The 20,136-nt window shown below is 34.4% G+C and overlaps 1 protein-coding gene across 1 annotated transcript in view; it reads left to right on the top strand.

Annotated features, from left to right (window-relative positions):
• The window catches only part of LOC143227373 (frequenin-1-like), an 81,045-nt gene that overhangs the window by 50,657 nt on the left and 10,252 nt on the right, over positions 1 to 20,136 (top strand). The window contains exons 3-5 of the mRNA XM_076458830.1: positions 8,600 to 8,648; positions 10,559 to 10,648; positions 17,500 to 17,578. Of these exons, the coding sequence (XP_076314945.1) occupies positions 8,600 to 8,648; positions 10,559 to 10,648; positions 17,500 to 17,578 (218 nt within the window). The remainder of the gene's footprint in view (positions 1 to 8,599; positions 8,649 to 10,558; positions 10,649 to 17,499; positions 17,579 to 20,136) is intronic.

Here is a 20,136-nt window from a genome sequence, read left to right as displayed (position 1 = left end):
ACGACGCATGTCGTGACACATAAAGAGGTGAAATGATAGTGTTGAGCTTTAAAGCACTGCAGTCATATGCTTTGAAGCATAACATAGATATTTACGAGAGCAAGTTATTACGGTGAATGGTTCAGCGATCTTAATGTAAAAGGACCCGCTTGCTACACAATTAAATGTATACTCCTATTGTGTTATTGCAGTGGGTGAACAGGCTATAATCTCGGAGTGTCTCAGCAAGGGGACTATATATTGATATTAACATTAAGCTCACACGGAACTAGCGACTCATAAACAGCAGGCCTGCACGTGTAGAAATATGGGTTTTACGTGTTCCTCGTTTTATTTACCTTTCTTCATGTAAAACGTCTTAAGGTAACACTCGGTAACGATGGAAACAATGAATACTCAGACAAAACACAGCGCTTTTCTTATTGGAGAAGTCATCAGGCAACATAATAAAGATCAAAAGTTTATGCTCAGAAAAATCCATAATGCTTTTTTATTGAAGAAATCATCAGACAGTACTCGATACTGATAAATTATGAATATTGAGATAAAACATCAATTTCATTATTGAAGAAGTCATCTGATAATATTTAATCATAAAACATATAAACAAAATGGGACCATTTAGCCTGTCGAGGCTGTCACTGCAAACCCTCTTTTAAGAAAAAAAATCCATCATTTATGTTTCAGAAAACCATCAATTCCACTCTTAAAATGTTAAAGTGCTAGTCATCACTATTAACCAGCAGCAACACCCTGTTAGAAAAATTAAATTGTGTTAAGTTAGCTGGAGTTTATCCTGTCTTTTACAAATCTTCGACGTATGTCCTCTTGCTCTGTTGTCTCTGGAGTACAGCACAAAGATATCAAAGACCGTTATTTTGTTTATCACCAGGATAAACTGATGATTTTCTATAACATTACATGTTATCCAACATTACTTAAGAGAAAATCGTTGGAGATCTTAAACTAACTTCATAAGTCAAATCTTCGACTCGTATTATCACTCTACTAATCCTTCTGTGGACCGTTGCAAATATGTCCATATACTTTCTTCGATAATGAGACCAAAACTGTCCACAATATTTTAAATGAAGCCTAACTAATGATTTGTATGGATTACCTCTTGTAATCAAGATGTCTTATAAGTTCTACCACAAATAGCAGAGCAATGCTACGATGGTACTATTTCAACATATTTTTGTTCTGTCAAGCTATAAAACGGATTTCCTCCTATATCAAACGTGTATTCCAAATCATAAACAAAATGCATTACACTGCATTTATTACAATTATTTTTTCAAATATTTGCTCAACTTACCGACTGATACAAATAAAACTCTATATCAGAAACTACCTTTTAGTGCTATGTATAGTAACATTGTGCTAAATATTCTTCTACAGTAGGTGTTTGTGACTTGGCGACAAATTCGACCACAAACAAACAGTATGCGCCCCACTTGTTTTTAAAACGATGTATATAAAGCACTGCACAAAAGTGTTAGGACAAAGTCAAAAAGTATATTTCAGGTTACTTTAAAAGAAGAATGGAAGATAAATCACAGCTGAAACATTAACATTTTATTAATCTTCATATTTAATAAACAGAAACTCTGTGGAAGTGCTTGAGTGCAGTTGATATTTTGCGTGTCCATCTTTTGCTTCTATAACTGCAGACAATCTTTGAGGCATTGTAAAAACATATCTAATCGAAGTGTCCCTTGTAATTTTAATACAAGTGACTCCAAAACACTTTCACAAAGTTTCTTTCTAAGTAACTTTTAGTTTGTCGAGTTTTTGATCTATCAAATCCCAGATCTGCTCAATTACGATCAGATCATGGGAATGTCATTTAAATGACCCCAGTCGCTTCTTTCTCAGCTAAGTAATTTCTGCATAGGTTGGATGAGTGTTTCAAGTCATTATCTTCCTGGTAATAGAATCCTTTACCAATAAGACACAAACCATTGGGAAGAGTATGGCAGATTAGTATCTAATGGTACTTGAGCTGGTCCATTATCCCATCTAGCTTGCAAATATCTCCTTTCGCTTCAGAAGAAATACACCTTCAAACCATCACACTGTCTTCCCAATGCTTCATTGTAGGTGCTATGCGTTGAGGTAAGTACATTTCACCTTTCTTTGGTTCAGGGGCGTAGCCAAGAAGGAGGTTTAGGGGTTAAACTCCCATGGACCCAAACTTTTTAGACAAATTCAGTTGCCACCTGTGAAGTTTCATAAAGATCCATGATTGCATGGCAGATAATTTCACACACAACAAATGGTTAAATGCAAATTTCTGATTGAACACTTTTAATACAGCGAGTTTTCTCAGAACTAGAGAAATACAATCGAATATCTATGAAAGGCTCAAACGCCTGTTCGTTCTTGCTGGGACATCTAAAACACAGTTTGGTTCAACTTTAATGTTACGGTGAATGTATAATGAGGCCAGGCCATTCAATCGATCTTCAGTGGTGGTATTTCTCAAATACGTTTTGAATCTTTTGAGAATTGAAAACAAACGCTCCACTGAGCTCGTTGACACAGGCAGCGTGGCAAATACTTTCAACAGTCTAGAAATGACTGGGAACATTTCTGCATTGCACATTGCATATGCATATATAACATTTTTTGGTCTGTTATTCGTAACTGATTTGTACCAAACCCTAAGTTCACCTACTGCCGCTAGTATAGTGCTGTCAATGTTAGCCTTGTATATATTGACCAACTCTTTAATTTGGTCGCATTGTTGTGCTGTAGGTTCTGACCATTCTGTGGTAGATCCTGATGGTAGTAGACACATGAAGTTTGTAAGGAGAGTTTTGTGACTGGACAGGCGGTCACATATTTGTGAAAGAAAGTGATCAACAAATGGTACAAATACAACAATACAAAAGTACTCCTCAGGGCTAGTGGTTTGTGTGTTAGCACGGTACATCTGTCTTTTAGCCTGCCTTGGCATTATGATGCCAATTTGTAGCTCACTACACAGAGTTTGAGCCTTACAGAAAATATTAAATTCATTCACAGTATTATTTCTGAGTGAACTGATTAAATCTTCCACTCTTTTTGCGTGATGCATCGCAGCACCTAAATCAATGTTCTATTGCTGCAGTAAGTTGCACTGAGGTAAACTAAAGGAAAACAATTTAGCAATGGTAAGTAGAGTAATGATGAATTTTGGCTGTGCTATAGAACACAACAGTTGATTGGCCTGCGTGGCAGAATCTCTGTCTTGCCAACCTGATATGATCTTAAGGGCATCTGCAACTACATGGATTAATTCTAGAAAGACAGTGACTGAGTCATGCCTCTCAACCCACCGGGTGGAGCAGAGACCTTTCAAACTTTTTTTTTTCGATTCAGACACTTTATTCTCCACCGAAAGAGCCAAGACGTGCTTTTGTTTGGGTGTATTGAGAAAGTTTTCAATGCTAGAAATTACGCCCATGCAATTTCGCACAGGAACTTCTTTACAAGCATCAGAAATTGCCAAGTTTATCGAATGGACACTGCAGTGTACATAGGGTGCAAGTGGGAATTTATTAGTTGTGTCTCTGGACACCATTGAATTTCCCACTCATAGAGGCAGCACCGCCGTACCCTTGTCCTCGCAGGTAAGCCATGTTAATACCATATTTTGTCAGATTGGTTATGATAACATTAGCCAAGTTTAGGCCCGTAACATCATAAACAGGTATAAATTGCAAAACATCTCTCATTGCAAAATAGTTGTCACTGGCATGCAAATATCTAACACACAGCGAAAACTGTTCAATGCCTGAAATATCTGTTGTTTCATCAGCTAATATTGAGAAACACTTTGCAGCATTAACCTTGTTGACCAAAGCATCAAGAACATGAGTATTACCGGCATTGATGATTTCATTTTGAATTTGAGGACTCAGATACGTAGAATTCCTCTTTGTATTCTTAAGGCTTACTGAAAGCTTGACATCACCCTTAGACCTGTAGCCCAAAATTGCCCGAAAATTCCCATCATTATTGATGGGATCCTCATTAGTTTCACCCACAAACATTGGACCAGAATCATATTTTCCCCTCAAAGCTAAACCCTGTTTCCCACATAGCAATACAGTATCAATAATAGGCATTAAATATTGCTGGTTCTGTTCAATTTCTTGCTTGCAAGTTGCATCAAGCTGCAAGTGCACAGATGAACTTGTGTTTAGGACCTGTTGAAAATTGTTAGCTTTGTCTTTGCTGTCCTGGTGGTACTGTTGCAATTCATGTGCCTTGAAGTCTTCAACAGCCTTCTTCCAGTTTGTGTATGGAAATTTCACTAGTTGTCCCAATTTCTAGCTTCCAACACCAGCACCATCAGGAGCAAAAAGACAGCTGTATTTGCAGAAAGCACCCTTTGCATGTTGAATGTAGAGTAGCCATCTCCACTGTGAAAGCCAACGATGCTGAAAACACAGCTTTCTTGGACTACATTGGGGAAAACATAATCGCTCCCTGGCTTCCAGGACATTCTCAAGGAGGCATTTTTTGGTTTCAGCATTTATCTAAAAGAGACAGAAAGGCATAGTTCTAATTAAGTTATTTTGTACATAGGAAAGTTTGTTATGAGAGTACAATAACCTCGAAGAGTAAGGCTTAGAGCTGTACTTCACAGAGCAGGCCTAACATCCTGTGGCTGTAGGCCTACAATCACTAACAGCAATGAATATTCACTCTGAAACTCATCAGAGTGTTTGCATGATTTTTAATACAAAGTTAATATAATGAGAAGTCGACTTACCTGTTTACCAATACTGACATCATCAGAAATGTAATTTCCAATGTCCCAGACTGGACCTGAGGTGGTAGTGGCAGCACTAGTAGAAGATCACGGTGATGACTCTGACAGTTCAGTTGACAATTTTGATTCAACTTTATTGGCTGCAGCAGATTAATCAAGTTCAGCCTCATGAATGGGTTTAAAGAACCCATGCAGTGTCTTATGCTTTTTCAGGCTTGACATAGTGAATGATCGTTTATCGCAACTTCTGTTTGTCAACGTCACATTCACAGTAACATTGGCGCCATTTATAGTGAATGATTCACTATAGATGGCGCCAATGGTACTGGGTTAGTGCCATGGTGCTGCAAGCCTACCACGGTGCCACCCACTGTTTATTTGTGAAGTTAATTCTTGAAATCCAGGGGAAACGGAACATACACTGTCCATGATATCTGAATGCAGATAAAAGACACTATACATATATTTTGCACTCTCCTGAGTGACTCTATATTTTATGTTGATGACAAGGCTGTAGGCCTACTTTGCTGGGCCTCATAACTTTAAGCTATATATTTATTTATGATTAAAAAAAATAAAACAAACACCTCAGTGTGCCATCGTGAAATTTGCCAAAAAGGTGGTCTCAGAATGCATAATTCAGGCTTTTATTTTATGTTTTTATTTAAAAATTTTCCGGGGGTCATGCCCCCGGACCCTCCCTAGCATGGCTTCGCGCCTTCGGCGCTTGCATCAAACACTCAAACTACCCCCCCCCCCATGGCCATTTCTGGTTTTGGTTTAAACCAAATATTTTAAACCTGGACTCATCTGTCTATAACTCATCAATAGTGCAGTTTTTTTTACCTTTTTTTAGCAAATTTCAGTCTATTGACAATACTTGGATATTAAAGTAAATGTTTTAACTGCTACACAACCAAACATTCCATTCTCGTTGAGTCTTCTTGATGCTGTAGAACTAGACATTGTTTCTGTTATTTGGTACATGTTCATTTGTCTCATGCCTGAAATCAGTGGCGATCTTGTTTCTGGCTGCATAAACAAATATACTTGTCATTAATATAAGTGAGTTTAGATGTTTTGGCTCTTCCTGTCTTGGTCTTACGATCTAGGGTGTGCTTGACAGGGTTTGGGAACTATTTCAAATATGCAACAATTTACCAGATAGTCCAAACAGTAACATGTAAAATTTTCCTGCGAACTCTGCTCTTCCGACAGTTCTGTACTTTTTGGACCGTGGTATGACAACAAAACTTAATGTATTGTGTAAATAGTTGTTTTTCTCAAAGTTCATTTGTGAAGTGCTATTAAATTGATTTCTTATAGTATATGCCGGTACCATATGCTTACTAGCTTTTTTCTATATATTTGAGACACTGCATGGGAAGCCATGACAGTTATTTCAGACCCTAAATTTGATTAATATGTTCTTTTTCCCTTGGTACAAGTGTAGCAATATTCTAAATAATAAGTATTCTCGCCCTGGCTCGTTCAGTTGTCAACAGAGATCAGTGATACATTACTATAGTGTTAAACTTCACATTCTGTAACGGCAGAGATCAGTGATACATTACTATAGTGTTAAACTTCACATTCTGTAACGGCAGAGATCAGTGATACATTACTATAGTGTTAAACTTCACATTCTGTAACGGCAGAGATCAGTGATACATTACTATAGTGTTAAACTTCACATTCTGTAACGGCAGAGATCAGTGATACATTACTATAGTGTTAAACTTCACATTCTGTAACGGCAGAGATCAGTGATACATTACTATAGTGTTAAACTTCACATTCTGTAACGGCAGAGATCAGTGATACATTACTATAGTGTTAAACTTCACATTCTGTAACGGCAGAGATCAGTGATACATTACTATAGTGTTAAACTTCACATTCTGTAACGGCATGGAAGAATAAGCCGTATAAAATGGAAAGAACTGCAAATATGTTCTTGTCCTAACGCTTTTGCACATTACTGTACAAATTAAACATGTGTACAAAATATCTTTACGTTATGAAGATCATTTGCCAATCCAATTGCTTTAGAATTCATCTGACAAGCTGAACTATTTTTTTTTTATATTTACTGCAATAGTATATGTGTTTAACTCACTTACACCATCGCGTAAGTTACCTATACGTTCAAAAATCGTTTGCACTTAGTACTTCAAATATTTGTCTGCCTTTTGTCACAATTCATACAGGAGGGTTCAGTTGGTTTACAACACCCTTTGAAAAGACAAATTATTCTCCTCATTGCTTTCAAACTGTTAATCTCACTCAAAATATTAACCATTCACTCCCATGATGGCTGACTTTGTTTTCTAACTTTTCTCTGGTAGAACATCTCTTTTACGTTACACTTACTCTATTTCCGTTCGTCTGATCTCAGCTATTTACACATCTATCACTTAGACCTTCTAGAAATCTTCCTAGCAGCGAACTTAACGAATTGCAAACACAAGGTAAATAAATTAATAAAACTACACTAAATAGTATTACATCTGACACTGTAGTACTTCAAAATCCTCAATACAGCTAGAAATACTCTAAAGCTTAAAGTCATCAGTAACTTTACTAATTATGCTTCTATCAATATCAGTGATGTAAATAAGAAACATTAAACCGACTGAGCATCGATTCCTGAGGAATTCCATTAGTAACAAAAGACCAGTTTGACTGGACTTTATTAATAACAAACAACCTTTTGCTTTTCACATCCTACCAGCCTGTAATCCACTTGATTAATCTTTCCTCGACATTAAGAAATGTAATATGTAGCTAACAATTTGTGTGACACCTTATTAAAAGCTTTCCTAAACTTAAGTACACAAAGATTACGCTCTTTTCTTTGTCCAAATGACAAGTAGCATCTTCAATAAAAAAACAAAACCTTTTGGTGAATAGAAGTTGACTTTTATTGTAATATCATATTTTTCTAAATTATTTCTAAAGTTTTGTTCTATTAAATTCTAAAATTTATTGACTATATAAATAAAATTGACTGGCTTGTAATCTTCATAAACGATGAATACACACATAAAACTGTTTATTATTTATAATAATTCTCTATTCGGTGAAAATGAACAATCAATACTAATATGTAACAGAATGTTTTTTTTACTAAAGTTTTCGGTTAACAATCAGTAAAAATGAATAAGTGCTTTTTTTATAAAACTCAATTAACAATGCTTGATAAAAATGGTTAATAAATGAATAAGTTATATCATAAAATACAATACAGGAACTGTTACATTTTAATTCTTTGGTAAGTTTCCTAAAAAACTACAATTCACTAGAACGTTATAATGGCCATTATATACTGACACTATCAAATAATTAAATTTGAAATTTATTTTCACTAAAGGGAGCCAAGGGTTGCTTGGAGAAGTCACCTGTTTTCACCACTCACACCACTATACAACCATGTGTTGTCTGTTAGTCATTAAGTAAGTAGACACTAAAAGTGTTACATAAGGGATGCTTAAAGTTGCAATTTATACTGTTGCGACATCAGAAAAACGTGCGCATGCCATGAATTACGAGAAGAATTACGCATTTGGTAAGGCATAACACAAAGTGACGTATGAACTTCAAAAGCAAGAAATACGAATATTTGTCACTCTTAATTTTGGTTTTATTTACTCTTGAAACAGAACACGTTTGGAGAGACTGCGCAAATACATTTAATATATTAAATGATTTTTGAGCAATATTTAATATTATTTAACACGTTATGTAAATTTTAGCTTTCTATATTTCTCATTGAAATTTATATTCATTAATATCTACGTATTTATGTATGACCTTCTTTTGTATCGTTGACAGGTACAAAGGTTTCTTGAAGGACTGCCCTGACGGACTCCTCACTGAACAGGTTTGTATCGTAGATAATTCAAAATGTAGATTTTGCATAACATTTCACGTATTTTTCAATCTGCTACATCAGTGGTTCTCAATCTTAATCTCCCCGGAACTGATTAGCATTTTCTTACCTAGTAGTTGTTTTTAGTACCATCTAGGCTTAAACAAAACCAGACTTCAGTATTAGCATGATGCAGTACTGTGAGTGAGGCCATTTCATTTTAAGAGGCTAAGGTTATAACGTCGCCACCAGAGTTGGACACTAGTGGTCAAATTTATTTTTTAAAGGAGTATTATGGAAATTAAGACATTACTGAAATATAAAGTAAAATATTATCGTACAACATCGTACACCTTTTATGTTTTTAGACACCTGTTTTGTTTTCAGACACCTGTTTTGTTTTGTTGTTTTCAAACATATATCATTTTGTATTCCTTTTATTTTTAAATAATTATTTCGCTCTGTTGCTTTTATTTTTTAAAACCTTTTTATTATATTGTTTTTATGTTTTTGAACATCTGTTTTGTTCTAATGCTTTTATATTTTAAACATTGTTTTGTTCTATTGTCTTTATTCTTGAAACATCTGTTTCATTCTATTGCTTTTAGTTTCTTAAACACCTGTTTTGTTTTTCTGTTGCTTTTATGTTTTGTAGGAATAAGAACATTTTCAACTAGCTAGGGATGATAAAAATTAGCTGCAGAAGAGAAACCTTGTGGGTTAGAACAGTTACACCCACTTGGGTAGGGGCCATGGGGGTAGCTGTTCCCTCTCCCAGTGGCCATTAAAATACTAAAGTATCAACATAAGATGGGAAGTGGTGAAGACATATGCTGTTAAGTAAATATTTACTAACGGATCATGTCTTTGGACCCTTATAGATTTTCTTGCCTCCACATAATAAGACCATCTCGCCAGTGTCATTAGGCTTAAGAGCTAACATCTGCTCAGTATTTTAAAATATTCACTTCATATCATAAATGAGGATTACTAATAGGCTTTGAGTCTGTTATAATGTGTATTCTAACTGACATTTTTGACTAGGATACACTAACCGAATACAATTATATGTCCTATGTGTGTAACTTACTTCAAATCTAGTTTTGTAAAATGAAGTTGAATTAAACATGTTTATATGAATATATCACAGTTGTTTCTCTCTCTCTCTTTATTTTATATCCAGTTAGATTTCGTTTACATAGCGAACAATTATTTTGAAGTATAAAGCATATTTTCTTCCATGGAATAAGAACTTTATCCCTAAAGTTTTAAACCACAAAAACTGTTATCTGTTCAGCTATATTAACAGTAAAAGCTCTCATACCTAATAAGTTGTACATGTGCTAAGGCGCTAGAAATAGCCTGATGGAGATTTTTTATTCCAAGAACAAACACTTTTGGTGAATATTTCGTAACTGTACAGAGGTTTAAAGCTATTCGACCACGAAGCTACATTCCAGACTTTGGTTTTATTCATTTTCAGTGTTACTGTTTGAAATGTATATACGGTTATAAATATGTTGATCATTCGCATTAGAAAATAAGGTGATAAAAATAATAAAACTAAAATAAAGGCTTCTTAATAAAAATTTTCCAAATTACAAGAGACTATTTCCGGAAGAAACTGTCAAATATTCTGAGGCGTCTCGTTTACAGTACATGATTATTCTAAACTTATGTAAAGAGTGTTTAATGTCTAACTATTACATAGTTAATTGTTGTGTTTTTCTTTGGGGGGGGAGTGTTTAGGCAACAGCTTTCATATACTTACCATTGTTCTTATCAAGTTCACCCAGAATTTATTTGTGACCAATGATGTTATGTGTGCAGTCTTCCATTCTTTTAATTAAATTATTGTTAGTTTAAAACCTTTGTACAATTTTCAAAACTACTTGTAGATCTAAACTGATGTCTTTGTCTAGGGATTTTTGAAGATTTACAAGCAGTTTTTTCCTCATGGTGACCCCTCCAAGTTTGCATCCTTGGTCTTTAGAGTATTTGATGAGAATAAGGTATTTTATTCAACATTATTGGCAGCCTATAATGTTTTTTAGGCTTAAAAGTTTCTTTTAGTGAAAGTTTGTTTCTTATGGATAATTTATATTTATAAATATTTTTGCTGAAGTTTAAAACTCTGTTTAATATTAAATAATAGAAAAGTGTAAATACATAAAATGTTATGCTAGTTTTTTTACTATAAGAGACATTTTAAAATGTCTTATAAACGTAAAACAACGAAATGTTTTACGACTTAGGGAAGTAGCGTCAACAGAAAGTAACTTATTATTATTAAAATCACAATCAAGCAAACGGTTAGAATCAACGAAAATTACATAATTTAAAGGTTTCTATCTTTTTATTTTTTGATTAATATTTTAAGATAGATGTTGGAAACTAGTGTAGTTTATTTTTCTAGGCCTTCTATAGGTACAGAAATAAGGAATTGAATTATTGAATATTCTAATTGTCCTTTGAGGCTCGATATTCCTGATTGCCAATTCTAAAAAAGCATTTCAAGAAATGCTGAGATAATTGAAAATAGTCTTGTTTAAATATTAACTTGCTTTGACGCGGTTTAAAAAGAAGACGCCCTTTTCATGACGCGCATGTGTATGTATGAATTTATAATAGAATACGAGTTTCAGAAAAAGCGTCTTTATTTTGATGTTCGTAAAACGATGCTTCTCATGCAACGGTGAGATATTTACATGCATTCACGGTATCTTTACGCCTTGAACCCAGTGCTACCTTAATAGATAGACGTTCGCCTCCATTTTTACGTACTTTATAAGCAATGTTTATAGTGGTCTCAATAAGGAATATTTGTGCTATTAGGGCTACATGTTTTGTAATAATTAAAGAAACGATTCTTTATGAACTCTTACATTTAACTTTTATCTGTTTTTATATACCAACAAAACAAGAACCTATGGTGACTGAAAGCTTAGTAGAATTCTCAAATTAGGAATCCGAATATTCTTGGTTCATATCATGTAGCTGCGAAAAAACACTTTGCATTTTATGAAGAATTGTTAGATCCCCACTATTCATTCAGATGAAAATAACCCAAAAGTTGGCAGTGTATGTTGTTAACTAGCTTTCTTTCAATTAGTCTATCAGTTAAAAATTAACAGTAAGCTATTATGTTGATATGGCCAACAACTGTGAGACAAGCTGACAAGTCCATGGGAGTACAAAAGATCCCTTGTAACTCTAAAAGCCAGTTTAGGTGTTTCTAAAGTGAATTTACAACTTGTTCAACACTACACTTAGTTAAAGCTTTTTATCCTACAGTGATGTGAAGCTTATAAAACAAAATACTTACTTATGTGGGTTTGTTCTAACAATATTTCATGTGCTTGAATCTAGTGATTTTCAAAGGTACTGGAACTTAAAGCTAACAGTATATATGTAAAAACGGCTGGTTTGGATTGAGAAATTTTTTTATGTAGAGGAACGAACAACGTTTTGACCTTCTTCAGTCATCGTAAGGTTCTCGTCATCACTGATTAAAGTTAACAGTTTTTAATTTTTGGGCGGCATGATGGTTGGTTCTTTGGTGAAGAGATATATGGTGCTGGAGCAGAAGCCGATGGTTCAGTATCCGAACTGTTTACTGCACCTGAAAATTATTTCCAGGACTTCTTTCCAGTCTTGTCAAATTTTACATCCATGAAAGCTTTCTTGAGTTAAGGATTAAGCAGTCGGCCAAAGGTGTATACAAATACTATTCTTATATTGCAAACCTTGACAATTAAAAGTATATTTTTATTTCTTTATATTACATCTAAAGGGGCTGCCAGAAATGCTGACTTTGGCTATTCTGACTAAGCTCTATAACATTGGTACGTCCGTGGGTCTTCAGCATCAGTTCACTGGTGGTTTCTAACAGATCTTGAGCATTGATAATTTCTGTGAATAGAAGATACTTAATAGTAGGTTTCTCTTCAAACACTGAAGTCTGTTCTCAAATAACATTCCTTTACATTTGTTGACGAAGTAGTCCCTTTCCACAAAAAACACAGCAAAAGAGTGGAACAGACGACACACACTTCATGGAGCCTTCTTTCAAGTTCAGTTGTAGAAGAAGTTGTGAAAAAGATTGAGAAATGTACCTAATACATCAAAAACCAGGTTTAAAAATCTTTCTCTAACTGGTTAACTGATAAATATATTTAGCTAATTATTAAGGTTTGAGAATTGTAACGTCCTAATACAATTACAGTTTATTCTAAAAGCTTATTTTAGAGATGAAGTGTTAAAACTATTTTCTGGTTAAATTACACTTCTACAGGAATACATGCACACACGCATACTGCAATTGAAAATATATTCTACTAACCTGTGAACAACCAATTTCAAAAAAGTTTTATACAGAATATACTCTTGACCAGTCCACTACAATATTTCTCACTTGACGAATTGAGGAGCATGGCTACCTATTAACATACAGGATAACAATCCTTATTGTTTGGCTAAAATAGGGTCAATTTTCAAAGGGGTGGAAGGAGAAACTTAAAGAAATGATTCCTATACAAGTAAATGTAACCAAGGAGGCTAGAGTACAAATATCAGGTTCTAGCTCCTAGCCGTAGGTATCCATTTTCACAAGTATCTTGTCTCTTATTACTTTATCCTGAAGTATTTCTTCCCTGACACTTTTGTTTCATGTGTATTTGATTCGTGCATGTCATATAACACGTAAAAGAATTCTTATGTAATACCAGTTGTTGAAAACAGCACTTCACACGTACACAACGTATGTGCATGTGTAGCAACAAAGTGTAACACTGTAGTGTTGGCAAACTGTGTCTTAACTCGTGTTATGGTTATAATGTCAGCCTAAATCACGAACCAAGTACTTTATGTTAACACAACTTGAATACACAACTTAGCCAATCAAATAACAAATATAACCAATAGAAAGTCGCCGTGTTACAACAACAATAGCACCTTGACATTGTTTGACACTGTGTAGATATTGTGATGACACAAAAAACTGTAACAGCTCCTTTAACTGCAAAAAATTCATTAATTCAGTTTATAAAGATGTGTTTAGCTCTGAGATTTTAAAATTTTAAAACAGGAATATTCCTCGTACTTGATTAAATTAGAAAATAAAGAAATTTTAATCAACTTTGGGACCAGAAACATACAAGGAGAGAGGTACAAGTCTTATCCTAACCATGGTAAAATGTGAACTGAGAATCCATGAACACAAAATACAGTTGCAAAAACCATCAACACGTCATAGACAATATAATCAAGAATAACCTCTGTCTAGAAAACTAACACAAGTTACAACTATTCTTCAAGTTGCTTCCACAAAATACTAGTTAAACTATTGCATAGCACACTGCTGGCACCATTGCACTACATCATGATGCCAATGTGTTCAGAAAAAAAAACAAGGCAAAAAGCACCATGGTATCCCATAGTCCTTGCATTATTCAAAGTATGAGGTATCTCCTACTAAGCGCTCTGGTGGCCACTGGTTGCATGAAAAGTTCTGAACCATCGTTTGATGATTTAAGGAGTTGGTACAACACACTTTAAGACACTTATAGCTGTTTGTTCCAGTGCCACAATTTTCATGAATCTCGATGTGTGTAGTTGAGTTTCATTACAAGTGCATTTAAAGTAGGACTAGATCCTTCAATTGTTCATCCTCGGAATTTCTAAAAAGTTATTTATAAAGTCTACCCACTTGCAAGATTATTACATTTACGTGTTTAGATTTCACTACTTTTTCGGTGGCTTTCACTACTCTTTAATGTCGAAGATCAGAAATTTAATGAAAGCACACACTTTCTGTTTGAGTAACAATCCTTCTCAGTTTACATGTTACAGATCAAGTTAACGTTATACAACAGAGCTGTGATCTCGTGATGTGATTCAAAGTAGAATCGTCTCCTACAGAGTTTTTATGGGCCAGTTTGGTGAACCATGATTCACTTTCGTATAGAACTTCCTGCTATACAGATAGTGTCAAAAGTATTTGAAAATACTAAAACTGTAAATAGTTCTTTCTATACATAGAGGAAATATCAGCACGTGACTATGATACACAAATATTATATGTTCAATTCCAACTTGAATCTCCATCCAGAACTATAATGGTTTGCATAAATAAACATTGAAACTTCTATCAAAGCACACTTTAGTGGCACAATATTCAGATCGTCCACATAAAATTCATTTTAGCTTAAGTCACAGCAGGCAATATTTCAGCAGTCCTGACAATGTAGACCATGGATCATCGATAGTTTCACACAGTGTCTAAGACTCTGTAAATTCCTCGTTTAGTCATGCATTGGGACCAATTTATAAGTGCTGAAATCATTGAAATTTCCATTTAAATTCATCCCTTATAAACATGTGACCAGACCAAAAATTAACATAAACATGAAGTTCAAACCTGCCACACGTATCAACTGATAAAGTTGTCAGTAGTAGACTGAAACATGCGAGCAAAATCTTCAAGACGTCATGAACATGTATCAGGCGTCTTTCCCATTGTTGTCCTCTCAATATAAATTCTATTGGCTAAGCCAGTGGCGGCGCCAGGATATTTTCGTTGGGGGGCTGAGGTAAACTGTGGAGGGGCTTCCCAAAATACCATCAATATGAAGTATAGATGGTAAATTATAATAATGTAAATACCAAGGTATATTTTAGAAAGGTGTGCTATTTTGAACTGCGTTTTCAATGCAGTTTTCATTAGAAACTCACTCTGATTAATAATTCATTATTACAAATTAGAAATAATCTGTTTATGAAAATATGTGTATATGTAAAAGAGGAAGCTCACCTAAATTCCACCCAAGGTAATACATAATAATAAAGAAAATCAAGATTAGCTTAGATTGAACATTTAATATACCATTAAGAGTAAAGCTACAAATAAAAAGAAACATAACATAAAGACATAGTTTACATAGCAGAAACGAATTATCCCATGTGAAGTTAATACACTCTAAGGAAAAGTAAGGTCACTATCAGGCTTACTATCTCATCACGTTGTGTTTATAGTTAATATTACTTCAAAACAATACGCCTGTTCTGTTGTAACTTGAAATCAACGTGGTTGTCTAATCTTCGTCAAAGCTCAAGATAGAATGGCATTACACAGGGAGCGGCAATACAGCGCATGAGTTTCAGTGCATTCAGTATGTTGCTATGGGACGCATGACACGTACTTCCGTCTTAATGAAGACGTTGAGATCTACAGATCTGTCTCTTTGATGTTAATTATTAAGCAACAACGACGATTGTGTTTTCCATATTTTATGAATATATGTAGGTAACAATATTTGTGGGGGGGGGGGGCTTATGGTGTGCTTGGCTCATTTTGGAGTGGCTCAAGCCCTTCCTTGGCGCCGCCACTGAGCTAAGTAAAAAGTAGCAAGTGGCCATATGACAAAATAAAACAGCGTTTAGGAACTCGATAAACTTTTAAGCCACACCTCCATTTACTTACGAATAATGCATTCATATGTAAAATAAAGGCTATGGTTACACAAAAGAACTGCAGAACAAAGTAAAAAGCCATTGTAACGAACCTTAGCGTGTTTTCTATTGCCTTTAACGATATAATAAAGAAATCTGTAAAGGAAACAACAAATTATTAAATGTAGATGAAAGCTCAAAAATAAAAAATTCACAAGTTTCTAGTTACACGACGAAATAAATGACCGTTTTCATGGGAAAAAAAATGACTTAAGAAACTGGGATCACAGCAACGCCCTTCGGTCACACATGTTATTTTTTTATTACTACGATGTTCGCCCAGTGGACTTTTGTAAATTTTTTCTACTATGAGATAGTAAGACGATATGCGCGAACGGTGGAGAGTCTGTAAAGAAATACGGTCTGGTACTAACTTCGCTATCATTTGCAGAAGTTTGTTAAAATGAATGTGTTAGCGTCAGACAACAAGTGCATAGTAATTTACAGCAAACAATTCAATGATGCATAAGACCTGAAACATTGTCATTGTCGAGAATAACTATCGGACGAAAAGAATAACGTATTTGTTATTGATTTCATTTTTAATATTATAGGAAATTTTCTTTTTTTATTATAGATCAGAATAATTTTTTTTTAAATCTTGGATCTCTGAAAGGTCAGATGAAGGAGTATTTGATGTTTCAAAACGAAATAAATTCGACAGAAGTGGAAGTCCAATAAATCCGAATAAATAAAATTACCAGGATAATTTATCACCCTAAAATGTGTGTGTTTTAGACTTAGAGTCGCTATTCGAGATGTTAAACTGGTATATGTATCTTGGATTTCATTTGAATAACGTAACCAGCGGTTTCAGAAATTGGAATTCATCAGGAGTAAATAGCATACTTTTATTTGCTATTGAATAAAAGCTAATAGACGACGCGAAATTCTCATTGAATATATCGAACAAACAAGCGTTTTATGTATACGTAGGAATAAAAATTATATATTATTAATTAAATATACACGTATATGCATTGTAAACTGTTGTTTCTAATTGTATGAAAAATTAATGCATATTTCACTTTATGGTAATATTTTCTGAATCGCATATATAGTAAACGATGCGAATACACTTTTTCTTCATTTATATATATAAACAGGCTGCTGTTTTTCGTTCGAAATTTCTGTCTTTCTGTGCATACCATTGTTGTCTTGCACTTAAAAGAGGTATCATTAGATCTTCAGTTAAGTGGTAAAATGGTCACAGTTCGCATAGTTTAAGAGTGAAGCATCAAATCTTATTGACGTTATTTTATTGAAGCTATAATAAACCGAAAAATAAATATTAGCTATATGTAGTTTGTTTTATGAGTATTTCCTAATCACCTCAGATTCTTTCTCAATTTAGGATGGCTCGATAGAGTTTGAAGAATTTATCAAGGCGCTTTCAGTGACATCAAGGGGTAATCTTGACGAAAAGCTAGTGTGTGAGTGACTTCTTAATATTAAGATAATAAAGTATCCATATACAAAATATACTTTCCTCTGTCTGTCCGCAAATATCTAGAACAAACGTTACAAATTTCATATCGTTAAAAGGGATTTTATCCAAGGCGTCTAGCTTGCATATTTACTTTTCTATTTAGAATCATCTTACCTGTTTTTTGGCTTAATGAAAGGTTGCAACGAGTATGCTACACGATGGCATAATACTACTTGTCATACGTGATAACTGGCTTCGATTCTATATTTAGTTGGTTTTGTTAAAAACCTCAGGTTAAACTGTGTAAAAACATTTATACGGAGGGTATTTTAAATTTCAATCCCAGTACAGCCAGTTAACAGCTGTAACTTGTTAGCGGGAAATAATGTAAACAAAGTCACAGCAGCGCCACTAATTTGTAATGAATACTTGTATTTGGAAATATTGAAATTTCCTGTTACAAGAGGTTTTCGAATCCGAAGATGCCGAATAACAATGCTTTCACTGTGATTGAAAATGAGGTATGTTTAGTGTAAAAACTAGAGTAAAAGAATAGCCACTGTTATCGTATTACATAGTTTTAATAAATAGAAGTTTTCTCGGTATATTAAAGAATTATTCATCATAATTAGATGCACGTAAGATTTTAAGAATTTAGAATTCGTTGTACATTAAAACTGATTAAATCGCTATTCAAGGTTTATGTTTAACAACATATTTTTTTAGTAAGTTACATTCAAAGCTGCCTGGCAGGAATCAATAACAATTCATAAAAGGAATAATCTTTGTCCTATATGAAATCAGCTTAGCGATAAATATGTATTCATTATTTTAATTTATAAGAAACTTAAAAAGCCATTTTATATCTACAGTACCGGTTAATGAGATATCATTAACCAACAGTTAGAGAAACATTTTAATCTCTTTATGATATCATAAAGAGAAACTTTATTTGTTAGCACTTCTAACAACCGTGAGAGAATAACTGCTTTTTCAATTACTATTAGTGCGAGCTTATGTCCAATCTACCTCAAACAGAGTAGCTACGTCCAGTTGTTAATACGCAGAGCAAGCGATTCCATTAATGGCTGTTAAGTCGAAAATAAAGCAAGATTTGTTTTAGTGAGTGCGGGACTCAAAGATATCCGGAAAAATACAAGCTCCATTTTGGTATTACATGAGGTTAAATTATGAACAACGACTTGCGAGTGAAAGTAATATTGCGTACAATAATGTGTAAACCACACTACATGTGCTACGTTGGTTGGAATGTCGTGTCAGACAGCAGAGATAAAAAGTTCGTGATTCATTTAACATGTTATGAGTTACCTGTAATAACAGGGAATATAATAAATAAAACATTGTTTAATAATAATATTGCTGTGATTATCAATATCTGAAAGACATATAAATACAAATGTGATTAATGTGGATATTTTATCGTAATAATTACTAGAAACTTGTAACTTGCACACTTGAAACTTGGGATGAAATTCATTCTTCGATTGTATTGTACTAGACCTGCCATGGTCAGGTGGTTAAGGCGCTTGACTCGTACTCTGAGGATTGTGGGCTCGAATCCCCGTCATACCAAACATGCTCGCCCTTTGAGCCGTGGGGGCGTTATAATGTGACGGTCAATCCCACTATTCGTTGGTAAAAGAGTAGCCCAAGAGTTGGCAATGGGTAGTGAAGACTAGTTGCCTTCCCTATAGTCTTACACTGCTAAATTAGGGACGGCTAGCGCAGATAGCCCTCGTGTAGCTTTGTGCGAAATTCAAACAAACAAAATATACTAACATGAGATGAAGAAAAGAGAGACAATTAAGATTATTTTTCCCAGCACTTCATCAGCTTTACTGGACGTTAGATGTCAATTAATTTATCAAGATTTTTATAGAAAGTTGTCAACAAAATAAAAAGATATTTTACCTAAATAAAATGTCCATCAATGGATGTATGTGTGTTTTCTTATAACAAAGCTACATCGGGCTATCTGCTGAGTCCACCGAGAGGAATCGAACCTCTCATTTTAGCGTTGTAAATCCATAGACTTACCACTGTACTAGCGAGGGACCTACCAATGGGTCAGCTGTAATTACAAGGACTAACAATGCTTAAATATGGGGTTCAGTTTCTCACGTTAGGCAGAGCACAGGTAGGCTATTATGTACCTTTGTGCTAACAATTAAACAAATATAATTGAAACAAGGGTGTTTGTTTTCTTTAACACGTAACTGAACATAAAGTTTTGACGTCTTAGTTTCAAATAGTTTCAGGTTCTATAATCTAATTTCTCGGGAATAGATGCCCGAGCTGGGCACAGTGCGAATAATTCAACCGCCCTAACTCTCAATGGCTCAGCGATAACAGTGAGTCTTTATGATGCTAATATTGAGTTTCGATACCTGCGGTAAGCAGAGCAGAGACTGCTCGTTGTTTAGTTGTGCAGTTAACAACAGACAAGTGATTCAAACATTTATAGTATGTTTACCACTGTTTTAAATGGTCTCCAATAGGAACTCTATGAAATTCTTCTTAACGGTTTGCCATAACCGAAAT

The sequence above is a fragment of the Tachypleus tridentatus genome, chromosome 1, assembly GCF_004210375.1.
Source record: "Tachypleus tridentatus isolate NWPU-2018 chromosome 1, ASM421037v1, whole genome shotgun sequence".
NCBI classification, from domain to species: Eukaryota; Metazoa; Arthropoda; class Merostomata; order Xiphosura; family Limulidae; genus Tachypleus; species Tachypleus tridentatus.
Note: the sequence above shows the minus strand (reverse complement) of the source record. Positions and strands in the feature narration are given on the sequence as shown.